At 40.2% G+C, this 25907-nt stretch overlaps 1 protein-coding gene across 1 annotated transcript; it reads right to left on the bottom strand.

The window, feature by feature from the left end:
• Positions 1 to 1357: 1357 nt before the first annotated feature.
• TMEM242 (transmembrane protein 242) lies at positions 1358 to 21872 on the bottom strand. The gene is made up of 4 exons (XM_059841922.1): positions 21605 to 21872; positions 19704 to 19804; positions 14956 to 15093; positions 1358 to 2563 (listed from the first exon to the last, which is right to left on the bottom strand). Exons 1-4 carry the CDS (start codon positions 21870 to 21872, stop codon positions 2465 to 2467), a joined length of 606 nt encoding a protein of 201 aa, XP_059697905.1. The 3' UTR covers positions 1358 to 2464.
• Positions 21873 to 25907: the final 4035 nt, after the last annotated feature.

Genomic DNA, 25907 nt, shown 5'->3' with positions numbered 1-25907 from the left:
TAATGACTATTTTCTGTCTATTGTTTTTTGCCTACTTTTATTTGCTCAGTTTCAATAACTACATACACTATGGTATCTAGCAGCTATTGGTATACTAAGTACTTTTCCCTCTATTTGTTCAACCTTTTGTTGTAACTCTTTGACAATTAGTTTCATAGAAAGAAAAAAATGACCCATGACAAAACCAGCAGAATGTTCACCGAGTGAAGAGAGCTGCACAGTGCAGTAACAAATACCCAAGATCTCCCATGTTTTTCATGTCAACTGAGACTTGATTTATGCTTGCGCTCTTCTACACAAACCCTTATCTAGAGAAAATCCACTTCCAGCCAAAAGCACAGAATAAAGTTTGGAATATGATGATCTACTAATTCCTCTCTCTTTGAAAGACGTTTAACGTTCAGCCTTATACTTCAACTTGGATTTATGTCATCAGTCTGTACTTGCCCTGTAAGTGTGATTCTGTATTAAAGATTTTTCTGTGTATTTCACCGTTAGCATTTTTTGAAGAGCATCATCTGGTATGCCCTTGTTACTGGGTACCCCCAGATTTAATTCATCTGATCTGTCATATGGATTTATTTTTTTAAATAATACAGTTACAGTAATCCAATGGCAAACCATTTCCAGAAGGAACAGCTCTCTTGTGCCAAGACTCACACCTGCCTAACCCTCAGAGTTTTATAGTCTAGAGGACCACTCATATTCCTTCTGAGTTTCTCCTAACTGTGTCCACATGCAGTCACTGTGCTGATGGGGGTAAGCAAGGGTAGGACAGCTCTCTGCAAAGGCAGCCAGCAGGCAGCACAGATCCCACACTTTGTACAATTCCAGGGACAGCCATTCACTTCAGTACAGAGCAAGCCATTTCTCCATTGAATATGCAAGGCACTTTAAATGATTTAGGTGAGCTATTTAACCCAGATAAAGATGACCCAAATCCCACCTTAGAAACTAAAAGTAATCCTAAGGACATCATGTGATTTGCATTTATTTAGTTCACTTCAGTGTCTGACCAGCTATAATGACACAGCTGCTTGTTAAACTTGGTAAGTCAGCACTAATATGCTTAAATGTAGGCAAAACAGGGATCACCACTCACATGAAACTAACAAAAATATAAAAATAGCACCACTTTTCATGTGTGTATGACGGCAGTATTCACCACAATATATTTGATATTGAATTACAAGCATCAAGCTCTGGAAAAGACGTCAACTATTACACTTTAATTGTTTTAAAGGTATTCTTTTAGTGTCATGTTTCATAGGAAAGCTATACTTCTCTATTATTCATCTGACATTTAAAGCTTTTTTATATTCTTTCCCAGGAATATAAAGACTTAAATCACAAAAGACAAGTTTTAAAAGGACTTTATTAAATCTGACAACTGACTAACTGGACTTCATGCAATTAATAAGAAAATCTGGTAACTGAGCAACAAAGGACAGTTCACTGATAGCACTTTTTTTTTATTTCTGCAGTTTTACATATCTTCAGTTCTGCAAATACATTTGAGTAAGACATTACTCTTTCTAGTTTACACCCACGCTTCATGAGGCTGCTGCAGTGTGGAAAATGTCACATTGCTTCTCCTGGTAGAAGAGCCACAGAAATGACTGGGAGACACAAAATTAGTTCTGCCCATACACTTGGCTGAAAACATTTGCGTAGGACTGACTGGGTGTCTCACTGTTTTATACCTTTTTCACTTACAATCTCAATTGATACACAAATATAGCTGAGACTTTTATACACACGATCAGATTAATTATTGTGGGATCCAATTTTAAAAAGTTAATATGAGAAAAGAGTGAACTTTGTAGAGATCTCTCCTGATGTTCTGCAGAGGAGCTCATAGGTCATGACTTGCATATTGGGTTTTAAACCTACTCTTCAGACATATAAAAATGATTTAGATACTTTCTCTGTTGCAAATTCAAATATGTCCTTTATTTTTGAAGAGTGTACTATATGCTTTATCCTCAGGCTCAGCAAGAGATCTGTTATGATTGACTCGATGGTTATATTCCTAATAGGACAAGTCACTGAAAGTAGTGTTCATGTTTCCTAGAGAAATTTCATAAAATTCTTCTTGAAATGCAGGATGGGACAGGAGTTTACTGGGATTATATTCACATATTTACTAATCAAGATTAGTTTATTCTCTAAGTCTTTGAAAAAGTCTTTTTTCCAGATGAATCCAACTTATCTTGGAGGGTTCATTTTCTCATGAATCAACTATACCAAACATGCTGAAAAGTACAGTATAAACTGGTTTGGTTTGGTTTGGTTTGGTTTGAAATCTCTTCCTCCTGGATGTCAACTGGCATTCCCAGGTTCAGTGCACTCAAGTCAGTAACTTGCTCAGTCTGAGTCTTCTTTGTTTTTCCAGAGGGGACACTTCTGCTACTTCCACTCCTGTTCTTGCTGGAAGAGACATCTCCAAATGGCTCGGAGTCTTTCACTTGGATTTAAGTAAGTTTTCCCATTCAACACTGGACTCACTATTTTTAGGAATTGCTGGAAAGATTGACTGCATCTTGCTTTGGAATTCTTTCATCTATAAAAGAGATTTAAAAATAAAATCAGTTAACTGCTACTAAGGAACAAATAAAGTAGCACCATGAACCTCACAAAACAATGTGTGTGAGGTAAAGAATAAGTAAAAAGCTTTTAAACTAATAGAAAACCAGGACTTTCCCCCTGATTATGTTAGTTCAATTAACAAAGTGAAAAAAAAGCATTAAGGGACCCACAACAATCACCCCTTCTAATGCACCCCACTGGGGTGCCTGATTTGGAGTGCTTGCCCAAATGATCCACTGCTGTTACATGAATCATTACACACACACACACACACTCTTAAAATATTTTTGTTTGAAGGAAAATTACCTCCATAGAATGTGCCCCTATTTTGACTGCAGTGCCTTTTTCTACACTTGCAATGGATAAAAGGTCCAGTAGTCTGTTCAAGGATTTTAAAACAAGGGCTAAAGAAAAATGCTGTTCAGCTCTGACAACTTAGGTTTATCCCACCATGTGGATAAAGGTGACAAAACAGTCCATCCAAGTGTACAGAACAGCAGGAAAGAAAGTAAGATTCATAACAATATATGGTACAAAGCTTTTCTTTCACTGCTGTTAAAATGCTGTGGAAGAGGAAGTATTTCCATATTATATAGATATAGATAAAGATAGATATATGATATTTATAATTTATATTTATGCTAAGAACTTTATCACCAATATGTGATTCAATAGTCCTGGAATACCAAAACCAAACATTCATTTAAATAAAAATCACTTCTGTCAGAATAGTTAGACTCAGTGAGCTTCTTTCTTCCAGGAGTTTTACATGCATTTTTATACAAAATATATTTTTAAAGGATAGACATGGAAAACCAGAACAGTGAAAATCCTGTTACACAAGCAGCAGGATGTACAAGGGGAAGTTTTGGACTGCTATTTTTAGGAAGCTCTATGACAGAATCTATGACATTCACACAGAGAAGACAGATGTGGTATTCAAGCACTGGATGCAATGACCTCTTGAAGAGCAAATGCAGTCTCAGGCAGTATGTCCCACAGAGAGGTTCCAGGAAATCTAGATATTCCAAACAGCCATACAGGCATCTACTCTCACATGCCTACATTCTGTGTGTTATAGGTCATCAGAATTTATACAAATACCTCTGGGTTGTTTTCTCTTCAAGTCCTTCTGTGTATGAATAATTCTGACAAAGAATTGGTACTTCTTTGCAGACATGCTACTGGAATACAATTATTTAAGTTACAGCTGATACAAATAATGAAACCATTCACAAATAAATTACCAGTCCTTTAGTAAGGCAGTAACTAACTATGATGGATGAAAGCATTTCAGAACCCTAGTTTTTGTGTAATAATGCCTGGGTACTGTTAATCTAATAAAAATATATGTTATATAAAGTAGGAGGAAAATTCAGAGCCAAATTATCCTTTTTGCTTTTGTTCCTAAGTAAAACTAATTCACTCTCTATTTTATATTTCATTCTGATCAGATAGTTGTTGTGATTAACTATTCCTTCTTGTTTTTTAAAAATCTTGGCCATCACCCACAATTGTTCCTAAACTAACATTTTTGCTTCTCATTTAAAACTGAGAAGCTCTCATAGACAGCTAATGTTTCCAAGAATAATAAACACCAGTATCAGAGCTGACGTAGAGGAACAGGCCAAATTACATTAAACAATTGCTGCCAATTCAATACAACTATTTACAGTAGGAAATGTTTTAGGAGCTTTGGCTTAGCTGTTTTTTCCAGTCTGATGTAATTAAGTTATCCCAGCTCACTGATGGGCAGAAAGCATTCAATTTACTTAACATTTTTTGCTTCCTGAAGAGTGACTCAACTCTTCTACTCTTTCATCTCATTCTAAGTATTAGCTGTGTGCTTGGAACACAGGAATGGTCAAATACTAAACTGATGTAAAATGCTGTAGCTCTGTTGATATAACCAAAGACAAAATATTCAGCACAAGCCAATGATCTGGTGCACTGTGGATTTTCCGGCTGCTTCTAAACCCAGACTTAAATTTCTCTTAGTGATAAATTTAAATGATGCAGTCGTAAGCTCTAGAAGACACCTCTGTTACCACACTGAAGATGCACAAAACCAAAGGGAAACTAAAGGTAAATGTATAAAGCCTCCAAAAATAAGATGATGGGTGGAGCAACTCAGAAATCTGCAGTGATTCCACTCTGACAACCACCTCATAATTATTAACATGCCAAACCCTAACTCTTGAATGCAAAAAGCAATCTTGTCTGGGAAATAAAACACTACAACTCGGTTCTGAAAGAAAAAAAAAGGTATTTATTTAGACAGCACTGAAACACTGCCAGCAGCTGCAGATTTAAGAACATTAGATAGATTTCTGTCCCTTCAGAACATTAATTTATGTTCTGCAGGTAAAAGCAACTAATTTCCTGGAAAAGCAATTTTTCCTAAACACATGGATCAGATCTGAAATATTTAATGTCTTTCTTTTGCTTTAAGACTGCCTGAGAAATTTCCTCAGCCTTGTCTTCTCAGACTTTGATGTTTATTTGTAAAGCCACTTTGAAAGTGATGCCAGACTCAATGTCTCATTTGCCACGTCCTCTCCCACCTGCCCTTTTCCACAAGTCTGCTCTGCACAAAAATAGCTTCATTGTGATTCACAACTTTGACCATGTTTATGTTTTTCCACATATTTGCCTCCTTTGTGATTCCTGGACATTGATCTATCTCAATAAATCGTAATGCCAAGCTGATCACTACTGTGCATTGTGTTCTCAGGGTAACACTTCAGAAGGCTGCCAGCTCTTTAGGAAGGACATTATCTGCAGTGACTGGCACAGGCCTCATTAATACCTGACTTCACAGTATGTCTAAAAGGGGGCCAATTTCATCCTGGGACAAATGTCACAGCTACTAACTCTTACTAGAAGTTTTCATTTTTATAGCCCTTAAAACATACTGCACCTGATTACTTCTCTCCACAACAGTTTTTGAGTTCTCACTAGTAAGACATTAAGCAACTTAATTAGTACCAGTCACGGACTCCTATTTCCCCCCTCTCATCCCAGTCAGAAAGTGCAGTCCAATGATTCACTGGGGCTTTGATCTGGACATCTAAGGTACCTTCCCCTTTCTTTCCTGTTCCACTAATAACATCAGCTTTTGAGTTTCTTCCTTTATTTCCACACTTGTGCTGAGTGCTCTCCCAAATGCACTTCCAAATCCCAGTCATTGTCTTCCCTGAACTCAGCACTCCTCTAAAACTCACTTATCTTAAATCATGAAGAAAGCTTTCAAAGAGAACTAATCTCTGATGTCACAGAACTGGTGAATACCCACATATATAACCATGAAAATCACATCCCTAAGTTCCTGTCCCTTCTCTTCCACTGACAATATGTGCCTGCTTACAAACCATTCTAATATCCCATTTTAGGCTGTAGCTTCTTAATGGACAAACTTTATGATCTTAGAGGTCTTTTCCAGTCTAAATGATTCTGACACTTTCAGTCAGAGACATGGAATTCAGTCTCCTGGGCCTTGACTGATCAAACTCTATTTAATATATTTTTATAACAAGGACTAAATTTGGCCTCCAAAGTACCTCACACTGGCTTCCAGGTTGTTCTTGCTTGCATTTAGTTGAAACTGTATTACTAGGCCCATTGCAACTTCAAAGTATCCTTGCACTGAAAGTAAAATTTGTCCGCTAAACATTCAAGTTAATCCTTCAACAAACTGGGCTTACCAGTGCCCAGTCCTCCGGCAGTGTGGCGAGCTTCTTGTGAAGATGATTAATCAGCTTTATGTTCTACTAATACTGAACACTTGAAGTGTGAGAATTGGGACCTTGTCCTTACTTGCTTTAATTCTTGGGACAAACACACTTCTTGATGAGGAAAATGCTGCAATTAGGAATCTCTGCCTTGTCCTGCCTTTTCTTTTCAGCAGATGTGCAACACAAGAGGTCTCTTCCCTCCCCTCCCAGAAATCTCCTCCTGTATTTCCTCCAGATTCCACAATACTCAAATCAAAAGGCTTTGATTTAATTACAAGAGCAAATGTGCTACGTACTAAGCACTGGCATGTTTTGCATAACTCACTGCAATGGCTGCCTCTTTATTATTGGCAGCCACACTGGCACTGGGGTACTCAGTTCAACTGTGATAATGTCTTCAATTAATAGCGCAGTAAACCAAGCACTAAAAGCTGAATGTATTTTACCTCTCCCTGCTGTCTTCAGTTCCATAGGCCACTCTCAACTGCTGCTCCTGATCCTAGTGGTACATGAACAATTTGTAACACATTTCTTAACATTCCAGCATGCTCCATTCCTGCAGGCGACTCTCTGAAGTGAATTTCACTCAAGTGAATTTTATTTTTTTGTCACAGATATTACAGAGCTTTACGCTGTTTTTTCTCGCCACATAAATTACAGTAACTGTTCTACCTCTGTCAGGCTTCTTTCTAAAAGGGTATCATCTACCTTACTGCATTAAATAATCTGTAATAGCTACAGATCACTGTTATTTTCTTATCTTAACCTAATGATCCTGCCTCAGATGGCAAAAATATGGGGACCTAAAAGCATCTTCCATTTAATAATCTCTTTTTAATGCACATCGTTGACAGAATGTCACACAAAAATTGGGATAGCACTATTACTGAGAGCACTTACATGGCCGTTCATATTAAAATGAATGGAAGAGGGGCTAAAAGAGTCTATTTGATTCCTAGAATGAAAGTTTTAGGAAGAAATGTTCTCTTTAATGTCTGACATTCATAATAGGCCAACGCAGATTCCAGGAATTATTAGTTTCCTATTTTAGTACTCGTATCAGTAAGAAGTGCTTACATTAGCTTCCAAGTGAAATGAGGTTAGATGCCCTGAACTGGAATATCAAGTGGCAGCAGAATGCAGTATGTTCATGCCCTCAGTTCTCCTCAGCCACCATCCATTTCACAAGGCACGAAGATGAGGCAGGCTGCCCTGGATTTAAAAGCATCAGTGAGGATTGCTCTTGCCACCTTTTTCCAAATCTTAAAATGATTGCTGTTGCCCTTGTTAGCAAATGATTACCAAGGGCCACAGACAGAAATAGCAAGTTATTTGTAGAAAATGACAAATGCTGAGCCCTTGCAGGACTGGAGGAGCAGAGCAGCCAGCTTGGTGGCTCAAGGTGATTGTCCTTCTCTCAGTGTAAAATGGGGCACTCACTGAGAGTCACTCTGTGCTAGTTCTGGAGTAACATGGAAAATAGAGCTCTGGTTCACATTCCTACATCTTGCACTTCGCTGGAAAAGGCATCATGAACGTCTGGATTATGCAGAATGCCAAGTCTATGAAAATGGCCCTGAGAGTGTCAATCCTGGCAGTAAACAACCTAATATTTTCCATGTACTCTCACAGTACCCTGTTCAGCACCTATTTGCTAATTCCAGCACTTTAGGCTTACACAGAGAAAAGGAGCAGCAGAATTGTGTTAAACCATCTAGAGAAGTCAGGAGCTCATACTGGCCCCGTCTCATGGAGGCTTACACACAGGGCTAACCTTGTGCAGTGTTGAGCACCCTCTGTGAAATCAGAGGGCTATTTACAGTGCCCAAAATTAAACACACAAACATATTTTCCCACAAATTTCTCTCTATAAATCCTGTGTATAGTAAAACATATCCTGTGCTTTTTAAAAGAAAACCAACATGAAAATAACCTAAGTGAACTTTACAGGGAGAGAGGAAGAGGACCATCATTGTTTAGAGCGAAGCTGCCACAATTCCCAAACAATTTTCAGTATGTAGTAGCCTCCTACAGCTACTCCATATTCTGTCTTGAATTACTGGTGAACTACAGAGAACTGAGAAGTCATAGGGGTCAGGCTGCCTCTTTTCCAATTATTGGGTCACATGAAGAGATAAAAGACATTAAATACTTTCCTCACATTACTTTTCTATGAGTGCAGATGTTGCTCATTCATAAATGGGAAGAGAGCTGATCTACACCACAAAAATGTTTTACTAGCATCCCTTTGGTTTCATTTCTGTGCAAATGTGACTTAATCCCAAAGTGGGAAGAAGATGCTAGTCCAGTAAAAAAGCTTAAAGAAAGTAAAACTGTTCTGGGTTAAAACTAGATTATTTTAAATTCTAGGAAAAAAAAAAAAAAAGGACATGGTTAGCTAATTATGTCAATTCTTTTATTCAGAGTGACAGTAATTTTGTAAACTGGATTCAGAAAAAAAGAAGGAATTTCCTTAGGTTCAGAAATACAGGAGTATTCTTTTCACTTTTATACATTCCCATGTTGATACTTCTGAAATAAATGTGAAGGACTTAAATTTTTGTAGTATACAGTATGTTAAAGTAAAGGCTTTTGTGCCATGCAGAAAAATGGAGTGTGGCTATAACTGAAGAATGTGCCATTTATTTCTGCAGAATCTTACTTTCAAATCTGGGTGCCTGGAAAGGACATCCACATGATTAGTCTATTATGGTGTATCAGTCATTGCCCCTTAGTCACCCTAGGCAATTTGAAAAATTAGTCTTGAAATAATTTTAAAGTAGTTAAATATCCAAATTTATAAAGCTAGATGGTTAATGGACCCAAAATCTCAGAATGAGTGACTCAACCCTATAAACTCTTCTGTGCTGTAATTTGTATTTCTGAATTAAATTCAAAAATATGGATTGTCTGTTGAGCAACCTGAGTAATTTTTTTTCCTTGATATGTCCAGGAATTCTATTATAATTATATACCATTCACAAGTGAGATTATATATACCATCCACAAGTGAGATTCAAGGCAGGGGAAAGGGCCAGCAGAAACCTGAAACTCTTCAATGAGGCTTCAGCTTCATCACCTTGATGGGGGCTGAATTCCATGCAGGAAGCTGTGAGAGGCAGTGTGACACCCAGAGGCAGGCAGGGACAGCCAGATGCCCCCAGGCAAGCAGAGCAGCAAGGGTCTGGCAAGCATGGCCTTGCACCACACAACACACAGGATGATGCCATGGAACAAGATATAGCTCGACTAACTCACACCTGTCAGAGAAGCCTGGATTCAGAGTCTACCTGTACATACTCAGTTTGCAGTTACACATGGCCAAGACAGGGATCAACCCACTCATCCATGTAGGGTGGCACAGAGGCATTTCAGACCACAGGCTTCCCAAAGGGCTGGTGGCAGCCAACAGCAAAACTCCTCAAGACAGCTACAGTCACAGCCCTGAAACATTCTCTTACAGCTGTCCCTATTCAGGAAAGCAGACTGTGGCTTTCCAGTACAAAAATTATTATCTTAATCCTTGAATAAGCATTCTGCCTTATCAAGTAAAGTTCACTGGTTTCATTTTTTTTCCTTCTTGAATAAAGTACTAGCAGTACATACGTGTGGAGGCCAGTCTTCTCCAAACCAATTAGGCAATATAAGCAGTAGAGAAAAATGTATTACAAACAGGAGGAGGAAGTGCTAACTTGTACTAGTACTCCATCTTCTTTCTAAGAGCTTGAGTTTAAATTAGCATTGAGGAAATAAAAGAGCATTTAAAAAATGGCAGATTTGATTTATATAGAAATATGCGATCATGAAATAGCAAGGAAAAGGTAAGTTTCTATTATGCTATCACACACCACCATGATAAAGAATAGAAATTTCATAAATAATACTTTTGTGATGATTAAATACAACAATAATTAAAAACTAACAACAAAATATTTAGGAATTTCTCCAGGATTACTCTAATTATTTCAGGGGATATGGTGCTTTTAAAGCAACATTTACTCATTTATGAAATAGAGTAAAAATTTCAGCCACTGCAATATGCCTACACTGGGATTCATAAATCTTAGTACAATTTACAGATGCCATATATGAAGACTATGTCTCCATTCTCTCATCTTCTGCTTTACATTAATCCATCCTTAAAGCCAATGCTACTTTGCATTTATACTGAGCCTATGACTATACCTTCACAAATTATAACAAATATCTCTCGACAAAACCAGGGGGATGCTATTTTTATGCTTAAAATGGTGATTCAGAGGTTAGATTTTTTTTAATGGAGAAAAGCAGTTTACTTAGGAAATGTTCTTACCATCAAAGCCACAACGAGCACATATTCTCTGCATTGCTTTTAATTGTTTTAGATGTCTCTTTATGGCCAAGCAATTGTTTTAGAGTCTTAATATTTTAAAGGTTAAGATCAATGAAAAACAGGATATTTCATTAGGAGACATCATAAAAGTGATAAACTAATATTTTATAAGTATATTAGTCACAAATTGCTAAGCAATTCTTCTAACTATTTTTCCAGCTTTCAACAGAACAGCAACAATCAGAATCTCACAAACCTGCATATGAATCATCCCAGCCCTTTTCCTATGGGACAGAGAATGCTTTTATTTTTGAGGAAATGCAACCTAATTTATTGAGGACATGAAGAACAAGAGAGCTTTTAAAGCATGATTTATCTTGTTTGTTAATTGTTGTACACTTCAGTCTACAAAGGCTGAGGGCATTGTTCTGCTTTTAAAAGAAGGTTCATAATTGCTGGCAGCTTAAAAAAAAAAAAGAAAAAAGAACATCAGACATTAGTAGGTATGTTTTAGTATCTGCCAAGTACTCTATAGCTGTGAGTTTAATTTAAAAGAAAGGTTTACAACTCCAAAGTTAACTTCTAAAAAGTTCTAGAAAAGGTCTAGAAAATTGTCACCTGCTGTAGGTGACCCTGCCTTGGCAGAGGGATTGGACTACATGATCTTCAGTGGTCTCTTCCAACCCTAGTTAATCTTTGATTCTATGACACTAAAATTTTTCCCAGTAATAAAAAGATGTGGTGGATCATAACACTAACAGAATAGGTAAATAAAATTTAAAAAGTTAAATTTTGGAAACTTCAACGAAAATACTTGTTTAGTTCAACTGTAACAACAGCAGCTTTAAGATATTTTGAATACTTTACTTTTAAAAATTTTTACTGAGCAAAATGCTATTTATTCTTTAACTGAAAATTTTAAATTTCATTGAACAGCTCATATGCAGAATGTTGAAATGAGATGTTTCAAGTACTATTCAATTTTAAAATAAACTGGAAATTATAAGTTGGTCAAACCCAACTTTTTCTACAAAATTTCTTTCAATACTTCTGTGTTTTGCATCAGCAAACAGCCATCCCACTGCACCAGGAGTGGTCACTTATATGGTTTGGACATTGCAAGCTCAAAACCAGTAAGGTAATGTCATGGAAGATAACACCATGATGTGGAAGTTGTTAAATAGCAAATAAACTTGTTGAAAATAATGGTTCCATTTTATTTCAAGCTTGAGTTTAACACGGCACATGTCTTTCCACATGGTAAGGTGCCTCAGAGAGGAAGGCTGCAGGTACATCTGGATGAGTCCCAGATTCAGATCAGGAGTGCTCTTTGGAAGCCAATCTCCCAGTTGCCCATGTTCCCTGGGCATGAGTCTGTGTAACTGCTGCACAATATCAAAATGCATGACCAGCAGTTCCTTAGGGTGACACAAATCTGAAGAAGCATTCTAGCAGTGCATGTAACATAGTCCAACTGCCAACAGGCATTTAAGCCATGTCAGCATGGGCAAGGCCAGTGTCAGTCCAAAGTCTGAAAATTTCTGGAATGGTTGCAGATATCAGGTCCTCAGGCTGCTAATGCTTCACTGCCCCAGTGCTTCTGGTCGATAATACTCACTAATATAGAAAGAGTTTCTATGCTCAGAGATAATCAAAGTTGGTACAAATTTAAATATTTTCCTAAGCGATTGCAGGAAGCAAGTCAAAAAAGTCTGATTATCACTGATGCCTTATTTTCTCCAAGAATTACAATATTAAAAGTATATAAGCACCATCTCTTAGATTCTAAAGAAAGATTTCTTTTATGCTACTGAAAAATACAACTTAAACTATTATCCAACTAAGTTCTCATTGAACCATCACTTCTTCATTTCAGAATAGGAGTCTGAGTGGAATTTAGTAGCATTTATTACTCATCAGCCTGTCACCAGATTACAACAGTGGTAACTGCAATCAGAGAATGTAAACAACCTAACCTGAAACAGCGTAAAATCTTTTCTATTCCTTACTAAGACATAAAGATCAGCCACTTACTCTCAACCCCTGGGTTATGCTGGCATAAAAGCAGCGGACTGTAAAGCTATAGGGAACCACCTTTAACCATGAGGCCATTTAAGAGCTGGAAGCGGGTATTGTCACAGCACTGTTTTAAAAATTAATGAACCACAGAGATTAAATAAAAATCTAGAATCACCAAGTCTGGTGCATCACCTTAGTGCCTGGAAGAAACAAGAACCGGCTTCTAGGACAAACACAGGCTGTCTCAGAAGGTGTAAGGATGAGGCATCCTGAACTGTGGTTTCAGTTTCCTTCCACAACACAAACTGCTGAGCAATCGCGCCACTAACACAGATTAATTACAACGCATCAAGAAACCATCACTCCGCTTTGCTCTTGTCATTTAATCTCTGACTTGGGAAGCAATGGCAAGATAATTTAAACAGCCACAAAGCTTAGGGTAATACATACTTTATCAACGATTCACTGTCCCATCAATAATTGACGCTCACAGGAAACATGCATCCCATATATATGAGGAGCATTTTGGCAGCGATGGCCAGTGAGGCCGCTCTGCTGGGCTGCGGCTGGGGGCAGCACGGCTGGGCAGTGCAGCACGGCTTCCTAAAGCCCGGCTGGCTGTGGGACACAGCCGCAGTCCCGGGATCAGGGACGAGCCGGGCCCCCGGCGCGGCCGCTGCAGTTCCGGCCGGCGCCACCGGGTGTCGCTGCGGGGCAGCGGCCGCGCCCCGGCCCCGGGGAAGCCGCCGGGAACGGGGCAGGAACATAAACCCGGGAACCCAGCCGGGAGTGGGCGGCAGCAGCGCCCCCCGGCTCAGTTCTGCCCTTCAGGTGTGCGGGAGACGCTCGCCACCGCTTCCTGCCGGGCCGGGCCGGGCCGCTCACAAGGCATTCCCGGCCGTGGCACAAGGATCATTCCCGCCCAGTGACACCGACTGCACATCCCACTGCCTTAACGGCGGGGCGATGCTGCCGTGGGCAGCGTTCAAAGCACAAAACGCACCGAGCACACCTTGCACTGCACTGCACCAAGCTCAGAGACCAACTCTGTTCCTTCTCCGGCCCAGCCAGGCCTGCCCCGATGTGCTGCAGGCCGGCCAGGACGAGAACTGCCCCATGGCCTCCGTGGCCACGCCAGTCCTGCATCAAGATCTGCTGGCTCTGTTACTCCTTTTGGTGTGGCTTCTGCCAAACCATCACATCCCATTTTCCACTGAGGCTTCTCGTACTTTACTCTTTCAGATGACTCGAGCCATTAAACACTTAACAATTCAGTCTTACTTGGAACTCCCCTTCAAACCCTTCAAGTGAAAGTCAAGTCCTTTATTCACCAAGATCCCACCTACAGAGTCCCAGGGACTGAGCTGGCAAAGGATTTGAGAGAGCGCTGGAGCAGAGGTACTCCTACATGCAAATGAAGCATCCTCCTTGTTTGCTAATGAAACACCTGCACTGCTTAAATCAGAATTTTACTATCCTTCACAATTTAATACTGAAAAACAATAGTAAGTACCATCTTTCTCCCTTATATATGCTTTGCTGAATATATAAATAATTGCCATATAAGATAAAAGAAGTCTATTCATTCCTAGTGCTAAAGAGGATGCCAACAGCTCTCCCAAACTTATAGCTGCAGGGGACTCTTTAAGTCATGGCTCATTACTAGGGGCAAACAAAAATGCTGACATGAACTTAAGTGTTCACACTCAACACTGCAATACTGGAACATAATCAATTTACTGAAGACTGCCATAGCTTGTATCCTGGGATGTACAAATGCTTCCAGAGCTTCCTTGCCTTGACGTGACATGTCAAGGACCACCATTCTAATGCACAGGATACCCAATCTTCTGTCCCTTGCCGCTTCTAGAAAGCAAGCTGGCTTCCTTTCAGTTTTTCTACATCCTCTGTGCCCTGATGCAAAAAATAGAATTTGGACAAATAAATGTATTGCTCTAAAAATAGGATTCAGGGGGGTAGCCTTCAGTTCAATAAGCAAAGTTAGCAGCAACTATTTTAGCCTCTAAATTAGAACACTGGCTCTTCTGTGAGGTATCTGAAACATCTGTGCAAATAAACAGCAGGACAAAACTGTTCCTCCCCCTAAACTGTCTCCTCCCACAGAATGCCATTTTTTGCAGATGTAAGAACACCTTCCCTGTTTGCACACATTCTGGTTAGTCATTCTACAGGTGGTGAATGAAGGTGTAATTCTTAGGCTGAGGTAGTATAAAGATGCTATCCCAAGTTGCATTACCCAAGGAAAAATATAGACTTGAGGGGATCATATTTGTTACTCACACTGTGCACGCCCAGAGCCTTCCAGATGGCAAAACTCAGCAATCCAACTCCACACCATGCATAGAGAGAGCCCCACCCTAGGGCTCGTAAGGCCAGTGATGAACCACTCTCTGGTAGTGCAGCTGTGGCAGTAATCCCCTAGAGCCGAAGATAAAAAGTTCATGACAAAGTGAACAATAATTGGAAAAAAATAAACACTAAAAAAGTTAGTGATTTAGATTGTTTCCTGACCTGCCAGTTGCACTAGTGTGGCCACAGAAAATTTTATGGCTGCCAGCACATCTCAAGAGCCAAGAAAGGGGCTGGATGAAGTGTTTTCCTACCAGGAAGACTTCACTGTTGCCAGTGCCAGCTGGGGACGACTTTCAGTCAGTTGTTCCATGGGCACGAGAATCCAACACTCAGTTATCTCACTAGTCAAAATACAAAACTGAATCTAAACCAGCCACAAGCCTTTATGCCAGTGACATCAGAACATAATCACTGCATGTCATTGATTTTGGTACTTTTTCATGGGGGGCAACCAATGGCCTACAGGTCTTTATCTGCACTTGTGGAACCTGCAAGAACACGAGCAGCTTTCATCTGCACACAGAAAGTATTGCAGTGACCCAGGGACTAATTTAAGAGGGCTACAACTCTGAAGAAGTTCTGGAAACTATTCGGGAAAATTGTGTAAAAGCAAAAAAAACTGAACCCATTCCCCTGCAGGGTTCACCAAGCAACAACACTGAAAATGCTGTGTGGTCTCCACACTTCTCATTTTTGTTAGAAGACACCTACAAGAGTAGGTGGCTTTAAGATATTGCTGCCGCAGAAGTTTGCCATGAGACGTGTCCTGAAAACACAAGTACCTTGAAAATGCTGTCACTTGGAAAAGCCACCTCAGGCCAAGAATGCAGCCTTGGCTATGATGGGGTCCCAACCATAAGGAAACCCCTCTGACACAGGACATAAATGGACACTGCAGCTTCCAGGGGCACCAGGCACCTGCTGGGTGGCATCAATCCATGTGCACCCCACAGTCCCTGCTAGCCAGCTGTTCTCACCTCACAGTGCCCACCGTACTGCACCTATTTGTTAGAGCAAAGCTTCAACCTCTGCAGCCACAGCAGCAGTGACACAGACAGAAGTCTCTTGCTCAGTGGCAACTGCCATTCAGAGGACTTTTTTGCCCTCTGAAGGATCACTGTTCAGTTGTTCACATGCAAACACAGATTTCAGATGGTACTTGTTAAAGATTGGTATTTATGGTCCTTACACAACTCAACAGTTCTACTTAACTGAGTATGTTGGAAAAAAAACCAACCAAGTTCAGGGGTAACATAAATGAGACTGCACACATAAAATCACAAAAAAATATTTCATTTATAATCTAAAATACTGAAAAGCAAAATTAACTTTTGAAAGGATCAAACAAACTTTTCTCCAAAACATGCCAAGTAACTGTTCTTTTTCTCTCATCACGAAAACTGAGGGGGAAATATTTTGTATTCTTACTTTAAAAAAGCTTTAAATTTTTTACTTCTTTTTAAATGCTTCTCTTTCTTCTTTGACACAATTAAACATACTTAATGTCTACCACTATGGTCAGTCAAATAGCACAAGTAGTTTTTCTCCTCTTGGCTTTGTATTTATTGAAATGTTAAAATGATCCCTAGACAGTCCTCAGCATTGACACTCCCCCTTGGGATTCAGCTGTAGGCACAGCAACCCAAGGACAAACATGCACTTGGAAAGGGCACAAGCAAAACGTATCTTCACCCTTATTTATTCCAATTTGGACATCCCAAAGAGGAAGCTGTTAACAAAATCAATGCTCTGTAAGCAAACACACACAAACAGCAGAGCTCTCTAGTCACGGTATAATATCAGGTTCTATTATCTCCTTACCATAGATAATGAACTATTATAACTCTTTCAGTAGAGACTGCTCTGAGTATAGAAACGCTGATTACTTTTGACATTTTTCCTGCTTCCATAGTCTAACCATATATAACAACACTGAGAAAAAAATGGTTCCATTTGGAAGATGGGAAATGAATGGACAAAAATATCCTCTACACAGAATCTTTAAATAGGAGTCATTATCTGTGAAAATTGCTGGCAAAAAACCCCAACCAACTACTATTTAAATGCTTGATTGTCCCAGAAAAATGGTGGTAAATGGAAACAACTGATCTAGTTTTACTGACTGCAGTCAAACAGGGTTCAGTCACAGGCTGATTCCTCAGGGTACTTAAGTACACAGATAAGGGTTTCTGTAAACAGGACAGCTGGTTAAATGATTATCAGATATGGTGTTCAGAGCATCAAGAAAGTTGATTAATGAAATGCTAAAAAATTTAAAAGGACAATGGTAGCATGGAAGAAAAAGATGACACCAACAAAAAAAAATTTTAAGAGAATTTTATTCACTAACCTGTTATTCTATGTTCAAATTCTTAGCTCATCACTACTCTTATGTATTTTAAAGAAAACATTCTTTAATTTAAAAAATGAGCTTTTAAACAATATTGAGTCTTTCCAAAAACAGGCCAGAAAAAAACAGGGCAGAATTAACAAATTTGTTTTCCAAATATATGCTGCTTTTTTTCATTTTGTTGGTTGCTGTTGTTTTGTTTTCCTCTGGAACATATAAACAGGAAGTGGGAGAAGGAAAAAAATCATTGCTTTTTTATTCAGACACAGGCCCTGATTGTGTAACTGCCCCTTTGTGCGCAGAGCATGTCTAAAAGGAAGCAGTGGCTAAAATAAAGTGTGCTCAACTGTTTTGGTTGATTGTATTCATCGTGTTCACTCTTTTGTGTGACCTAATCCATTGTGAAATTAAACACCTGGATAAATGCTGGTAAAGCTGGACACTTCTCAAAAGGAGGCTGCTGTAGCTGAGCATTTAAGTTTAACAAAAAACCCCCACTGATTAACCAGGATCATATCATCAACCCAATGGCATATGTATTGGTGGCTTCACCGTAACAGGAATAAAATGCCAGAAACTGAGGGCTGGTAGAATTAATTCTTTCAACACCAGTGCTGACTGATGTTGGCTTAAAGTACCTGTCAAACTATGGCCTCACCTTAACATGGACTGAAATCATATTTAGGCATAGAACATCTAAAAAAGGTGAAATCTTCTGCAGTTATTATTATACATGATGTATTATTAAAAGTTACTTACAGTAAGTAACTATAAATTTAAGTAAGAATGCTAAGGCAAAACCTCAGTGGTACCTCGGAGAGCTTCTATAGAGTTAAGCCATTCTCAAAGTCTAGTCTTTCCTTTTTAAACTGCTCACTGACAAGTACCTTAACAAAAAAGTATATCTCTACACTCTGGAGTACTGAAGTCAAGAGGCCCATGAAATCACAGATTTTTCTAGCAAACTGTTGCAATTCCTTTGCACAAATAGCAGCGAATACAGTTTTCAGCAAAGATCGAAACGATATGTTATCACTTGATGACATTTCTAGCATGTATATTCTCAGATGTCAATGCAATATCACTCTTGATAAATTTCACACTGGTAACAGGACAGCTCAGACACACAGGAATATATGCAAGCTGGAAAAAATGCAGTACTCAAGAGAAAGGAAGTTAAAAAAATATGGCAAAAAAGGAGACAACTTCCTTATTGCAATGTATTTCCACAGCTTGTGAAATAACTTCTCAGTAAGTTTTCTATTTTGTCTATTTGAAAAGAGAAACTCATGCTTATGTTGTAAAGGCAATGAATGAGTTACGACACAGTCTACAGAGGAAAACAGGAAAGCAAAAGAAAGATCTCATGCTCTTTGACCAGAAAGGGAGATTATGAGTGATCAGAAATGAAGGTTCTGATATAAACTACAATGGAAGAATTTTTTTCTCTTGATATGCATCGAATTAACTGGATATGTTATTGAATCATCATTATTAAAATAAAAAGAATTTATGAGTTCTTAATTCCCTAAGAACATCTGTAATACATGTTGCATTTTAAGAGCTTGGTAGAGATGAGACTGATCAATTTTAAGGGCCTATTTTTATGCTTTTGGCAATAACAAAGCATTGGTGAGGAAAAAAGCATCCTTCAACTAAACGTGCTGTGTTTCAAATTAATACACCAGCACGGTGTAATTGCTAGCTCTGCTTTGCAGCTCTTTTGTTCAGAATGCACAAGTGGATCCAGTTAGTAATTGCCTGAGCTCAGATTCATTTTGGCCATGAGATCTCACAGTACTCGTTCTCATCCTTCCCCTTACACAGTGAGATGGGAGTAGAGAGCTTTAATTTTGACTAAATGATCCCACTTACCTACTCCACAGCTTACAGACCTTCTGCCTCCTCATTCCCATCCTTACTGCAGTCACCTCGCTTCCAGACTCACTGCAGCACTATGAGACTGCACGGTGAACTGGATCTCCAAGGTGATGCAGGCTCATGTCTAAAGGGTGCTCACATCACAGAATTAAGAGAGATCTGTACCTGTATTTCACTAACCAGAAGTATGATTCCAGCAAACAGTGTAAGCATTATGTATTTCAGCTAATCTCAAGTACTAAAGTATTTAGCAGGGCCTACTCTGAATAGATTTTTAAATTAATCCTACGCCTGTACTGAATTCAATAAAATCTAGCGCTCTTATCATCAACTCTGCCAAGTTGCACGTATATCAGCATGTCTATAAAGCATTCAATGCATTCTTCTTTTCTGCATTATTAGTACTGGAAAACTTAAAAGAACTTAAAAGCTTAAAAGAACAAACCTTACTGAACCAGTCTGGGTTCTTCTTTTTTGTCATTGCAAGTGTAGTGCCAAAACCTGCTATCATTCCTGCTGTAGCAACAGTACCTAGAAAAATTCCACCTGCCAAGAAAAGTTGAAGAAATAAAAATCAAGACTTTGTTACTTAAGGGGAAGGAAAAAAACAACCAACCTATTTAGAAAATAAAATCTGAAAATGTAAGATCTGTTAGCACATGCTGAAGGGAAAGGCCCAGTTGTCTACCTTTTTTGTGCTAACTCAGTATGACAAAATAGCAAGACAAAGAATTAGTTCTATGAAACAGGGCATTTTGAAAATAATGGCATGTGTATGTATTTTCAAGCCACACTCAAAAATTCAAATCCCAGGATGCTTTTTTTGCAGTACTTTGACATTCCCCTCATTCCAGAGCTAGCCTACTAAAATCATCTTATTCTGTGGTGATGCCTCACCCTTCCCTAAATGGGAAATGTAATTGGTTTTGTTGCATCATTTGTGATTTCAAATGGCCACCACCAGTTCCTCTAAAGACCATTACATAAGCAACACTTGTTCTTCAGCTTTATGTTTTATGCTCTATTTAATTTTTTTAATAAAATTAAATAACTGAATTATTTTCATTAAAAAAGAAAGAAAATTACACCAGCAAAAGCTATCCCAAGAAAGAGAGCATCCCTTGCTTTTCAGTCCTTTCAGGGTTTCAAAAGTCACTTGAGGTACCTTGATCCTTTCTAGCTCTTGCACCAAAGGCACATGTAGCCATACCTGCCCACTTTTAAGAAAAAGGCTTGTTATTAAGACTTACTGCTCTGTAGAAACCAACCTGATTCATATTAAAATTTAAAAATTTCAGGGGCATTACACATTCTTCCTTTGCAGGTATTGATACCCATCCTGTTTCCCCTTAAAATTCCTAACACCAGTTAGGTAATTTTAAAATGGTCTGAATAGGAAATAAGCAAAAATACAGTTAAGTTAGGTCTCACTATTAAAAAAAGTTATTGATCTGATTACTGTGATGAGGAAGTTTCCTGTACTCGTCAGTGAAATCTGTAAGGTGCCTCCTCTGCCCGGGAGCACAAAGACTTCGCACCTTGGCCAAATTATCCAGTCCACTAAGATTTACATTTCCAGGTCAAGCACCCAACAGTTCCCCAGTTTCAGACACAGTAACTGCCGGCGGTAGGTCCATTTTCTGGAGGGGTCTGCCCGGGATGTCCCGGCCGGCGGCGCTGGGACGGGGCCGCCTGAGTCCCAGCCTCCGCTCCGCCGGGGGGCGCGGGGAGACCGAGCAGACAGCGGGAGCAGCCGGAGTTAGGGATAAAAATCACACTATAAACGTAAAGCCACACAGCGCCGCCAGCCCGCCGTGCGCCCGCTGCCCTGCAGCTGTGTGCGGCTGCGGACACTCTGGCTCTGCCCTGGCCGCGGTTCTCCCAGCTCGGATCCAGCTCGGGACACCGGCTCCTTCCCTTAGGGAATCCGCAGCGCTGCCTGGAGCCCGCAGCAGCCGCCTCCTCCCGAGGGCTCCTGCGCCCTGGGGCCCGGCAGCGCCGAGCGCGGACCCCTCAGGACTGAGCTCCCTCCCGCGCAGGAGGCGGCTCCGCTGGGCGCCCGTCCCGCGGGAGGGCGGCTGAAGGGTGACCGGCGCCGCCGCTGCCAAGGACGAGGGGAAAGGCGGTCGGCGCTGCAGGGGCTTCCTCGCTGTGTCCAGAAGCCTCGGCGAGGCCATTCCCAAACGCCTGACTTACTCCCCGGGGGCGGGAGAGAGGAACAAGACCTGGGGCTACGGCAAGGGGGGCACGGCTGGGGACCGTCTCAGGCCTGCCGCACACGCTGCTGCTCGTCCCTGACCCGTGCAGGGGGAGGAGGAAAGGGAAGGAGAGGAAGGCTGTCTGCACCTTTGATTAAGAAGAGCTTGTCCTGGGATGCCGCGGAGCTCCCAGCCCCGCGGGGCAGGGACAGCCCGCGCCCAGGGTCCAGCGGCGCTGCGGCCATAGCCCCGTCACGGGCGGCCCCGCCGGCAGCCGCCCCCATGGCCCGGGGCACGGCAGGAGGAGGCGGCGGCGGCGGCAACCCGGAAGGAAAGGGAGCTGGGCTGGGACACGCAGCCGCCTTCCCTCCTCCTTCCCCTCCGCGGCCGCGCAGCCGGGCGGGATCCAGCGGCATCGCGGGCGCGGGCGGAGCTGCCGCCCCCTTAGGAGGGGCCTCCGCGCCTTGGGGCGTGTTCAGCATCCCGAGAGCCCAAATCGCGCAGAGGGAAAATCGGAAAAAAGTTGCCAAAGGCTCTTTTAAATCAAGTCTTTTGTAGCAGGCTCATAAGGGTTTTGGTTTTGCGGGTTTTCTTATGGCCTTGGGACAGATCGCCTAGTGGATTTGACGAAATAAAACTGAGAGAGACTCTTAATTCTCTTCTTGATTTAGTAAGCTGTATCTTGACGAACGATGTTGCTTTAAAGTACATATTTTCATTCCAAATTGTCATTCTTTCAAGTTATGTAAATAGTTTTCCACACTACGAGGATATACAATTGGTGTTTTTTTCATCTCTGTGCCACCCTAATTCTCAGGTGCTGATGAATAGAAATTGATGTGCTACCTAATTTTATCACTTTATCAAACAGTGTACTAAGATTCAGTATGAACAGGTAAAGTGAATTTTTAGTTATAAAAATCAGTACTTCAAAAGCAAACAATGAATGTAAATAAATCCAAACCAAGTGTTTCTTCCCCAGCTTCCTCCTTTGTATCTTTTAACATAATTTATAGCATGTATCTAAGGGTCTAATTATAGGGACTGGGTTGCTAGGCAAAAAAATGAGTATTTTGGGAAGCTTCCTGTTCATGATACTTCTAAATACCAACCCAAAGCTGTTTCCTAATAGTGTGCTGTGTAAATTAAGCAATATTTTACACAGAGAGCCCATCACTAACTCATTTTTTTCTAATCTGGACAGCAAGAAAATTATTCCTTCTTTCCTCTAGCAAGCAAATTATTCCTTCTTCTTTTTCCCATGATAAAAATACCCCAAAATCCTGTGTGTGCTTTGGAATAGAATTGGACTTTGCCACAAATAATAACAAAACATCCTGGAAAAGCTTAGAGAAGGACATCTTAGAAAAACTGCAGTGTGACAATGTGAAAAGAAGAAATTACTTTTTATATAAAGTATTTAAATTTATTAGAATGCATAAAACTAAAACAGGAGCATGCATGTAATTTTGATTGTAATTGGTGTCAGGATCATCACTGCACCTGATAGAGGAATCCTTGAACTGTGAGAGAATTAGATTATTGTGTCTTTTGTATTATTTTGTGTCTTTGATGATAATAATCCTATATTTTCTTCTCAGAATAGTTTTTTGAGTTCACATCAATCAAGACATCATTTTCTTTCAAATTTTTCCAGAACCAGGAAGAAAGAGAAGAGAAAGGTATAATAATGTTATTTAATCCTGGTTTGAACAATGCCAAGAATCTATATTTAAGAGAGTCAGATCAGATCTGTCTCTATTAATCATTCAGAGAGACTGAAAGTAGAGCATAAAGACTATGAAATCCACTCTGAATAAGTTAAAATTCTCATTGTTGGAAATTTTACTTGCTTTAAAAAACCCAAGACATACTCAGCAGAATTGTGTTCATTTAGGTTACAGTATTAATCTCTTCTTCTTGTATAATTGAATATAATAAAATGCTTTTTTTCCCTTTTTATTGCAAAAAACTTTGTAAACCAAAAGCAGACAGTGAGAGGGAACCAATGTGTTCCACTTCAAAGGATGTGTAAATCTGCACTTGTGATTCTGATGTTATGGTTAAGAATTTCATATCAGCCCCTGGGTTTTAACAAAAAAATGGTAACATGGTGCATCTCCTATGGGAGTTCATATTTTTGTACAGTATTGGCGAGGGAGAAGTGTGGAGAGTAAGCAAAAGCACAAGGAAGAAAATAAATTTTAAAATAAAACCAAAGAAACAAGTTAGCATAAAAATATTCCCTAAGAGATTTTTATAACACTTGCAAACACGTGGCATTGCTGCCAATAAGCAGCTCTATCAAGAAATAGAACCCCAGTGTGCAAACTTCTTAATGTAATGCTGTGAGATATTTCAGTCCTGGCCTGTGTGTCTGCTGCTCCCCTTCCTCTCCGATGCAGGGCTGCACAGTGGTACCTGGCCATCTCCACTAACAGTGAGACCCACTTGAGCACCAGGCTTGCAATTTAGGTATTCAGAGGCAAAGAAGCTAGTTGATAAGCTGGCTGGGACTTAATAAAGGCAGTCATTTGTTATGTTCACTAAGTTAGCTGTCTGATTTATATAGCCAAAAGTCTTGAGTGTGCCACTGCAAAAAATGTTGGCACCTGAGACATGGTATCCTGTTTGGAGTTTGAAAATCCAATTCAAAACATAGATGAGGTTGATTTGCATACATTTGCATACTGGTTAAACGGACACATTCAGTAACTAAACTGGATTATGTAAAAGAACTTTGGAAAGAGCCGAACACTGGTTTTTGAAAGAGAGAAAAATGCAGCAGTTGAGCTGCTCTTTGGCTCTCAGGAGAGCTGAGCTTTATTCTCTGCCTGACTCACTGGGGTCATTTCCTCTATTTATGGCAGCTTTGATATTCCTGAAAGCACCATGCAGCATCATCACTCTGTACAGGCAGGGGCATGAAGAAAACAGTTACATATTTCCAAACAATTTTGTAGTCGATTGGAAAAGAAATTAAAGTGTTCTGCAGCTATGATTTGGTTTCTGCAGAAACCTCTTTTTTATAATTAGCTGGTTACTGTTGTGCATCTCCTAAGGATCTGGTGGCTGAAATTCCCGTATTGAGAGTCTGTTCTCAGATCTCGTCTCACTGCAGCAAAAATCTGGTCACTGAATAGAGATGTGTAGACTTTAATTACAGAAATACTGTATTCATTTGTCAAATGTACTCACAATTGTAAGAAGAGCCTTGCACTGGAGAATCAAAAGACACATAAAAAATACTGGTTGAGCTGGCTTCACCCACTTATGGAGGGGTACTTTTTGTTTTGGAGGTGATGAGGAGATTAATCATTTTGCACAGGGTTTTGCTGTGGTTCTCCAAGCAAAGGCAGGATCCAAGAGGCCGGATCTCCAGATTTCTGGCCACCTACCCCAGCCCCAGAGATGCTTTTCTAAACTGCAGCTTGCTTCTGCAGAATATGCAACACTCTTCCTTAATTTCACTTCTACATTTGGGTATTCAGGAGCATATGTGAGGCATAACTTTGGACAAGACTGGGGGTGCAGGCATGCTGCAGAGACATCACAGCAGCGTTGTTTGTTATGGCCACAGCCTGGCCACGTTTCAGTAAATGGCAAAAGTTCCGTAGGCAATCTGGCCAGAGTTCCAATTACAAATCCCAAATTAGCATTTGGGGATGATGATATTATGGCTGGTCAGAGGCGCACTACAGATTTCAGAGCTGTTGATTATATATCAAGGCTGTCACATGCCTTGGACAGAATTCAGGTGGGGCTGCAGAGATGAGAACTCTTAAGTAGGGTCTTCTTTCATGTGTCTGTATCTATTTTTTTCTATTCTTATCCTTTACTAAATTATACATTTTATTACCTGCTCAGTTTTTATAAAAATCTCTCGGCACGTGAAATATGCCCATAACTCTTTGGCTTTGCCCACATTTACTAGAGAGGAAAATCACAGATCCCTTCCCAATTCCTGTCCTTAGTGACCTAGAAAATATAACTACAAGTTATTTTTTAATTTGACAGGATACCACATCTTTAGTGGTCTTAGTATGTTGTATTTCATTATCGAACTTTTAATAGTTACTTTGCTGTACTGCTTTAGAAAAACCTCTACTGTTGTCCAGGAGAAAAAAGTATTTCTGACTGAATTAAAAAAAAAAAAGAAACAGCAAAAATTAATTATTATTTCCATGGTGTCACTAAAGCATGGCCTGGTACTTGTGTCTCAGCCACTCTTACTGGAATGCTGCAACCTGAGGTAGCCGCAGGAATCCTGAACCACCAGACCATCTGATGAGGTTCTGCTGGGCGACAGCCTGGGAGCAGGATTTCTACAGAGAAAATCTACTCCGGGCCCATGTGGCCAGAACTGGAAACTTCCAAAATTATGGCAGGCAAGACAAAGAAGGCCTCTCTCAGTGACAGCCCAATCGACAGAGTTGGACTGCTGTGGCTCT

The sequence above is a fragment of the Haemorhous mexicanus genome, chromosome 3, assembly GCF_027477595.1.
Source record: "Haemorhous mexicanus isolate bHaeMex1 chromosome 3, bHaeMex1.pri, whole genome shotgun sequence".
Lineage (NCBI taxonomy): Eukaryota > Metazoa > Chordata > Aves > Passeriformes > Fringillidae > Haemorhous > Haemorhous mexicanus.
The sequence above is the reverse complement of the archived record's forward strand: the minus strand, read 5'-3'. Positions and strand labels throughout refer to the sequence as shown.

Bases quoted from the DNA above. Each gene is read 5' to 3' on its own strand.
- TMEM242 (XM_059841922.1), bottom strand. From the start codon at position 21,872: ATGCCGCTGGATCCCGCCCGGCTGCGCGGCCGCGGAGGGGAAGGAGGA. The intron at 15,094-19,703 runs GTTTGTTCTTTT...CTTCGGCTCTAG, and splicing joins ACCCAGACTGGTTCAGTAAG to GGGATTACTGCCACAGCTGC. The intron at 2,564-14,955 runs GTGAGTAACAAA...TCTCTTTTATAG, and splicing joins AGGCTCTGGGCGTGCACAGT to ATGAAAGAATTCCAAAGCAA.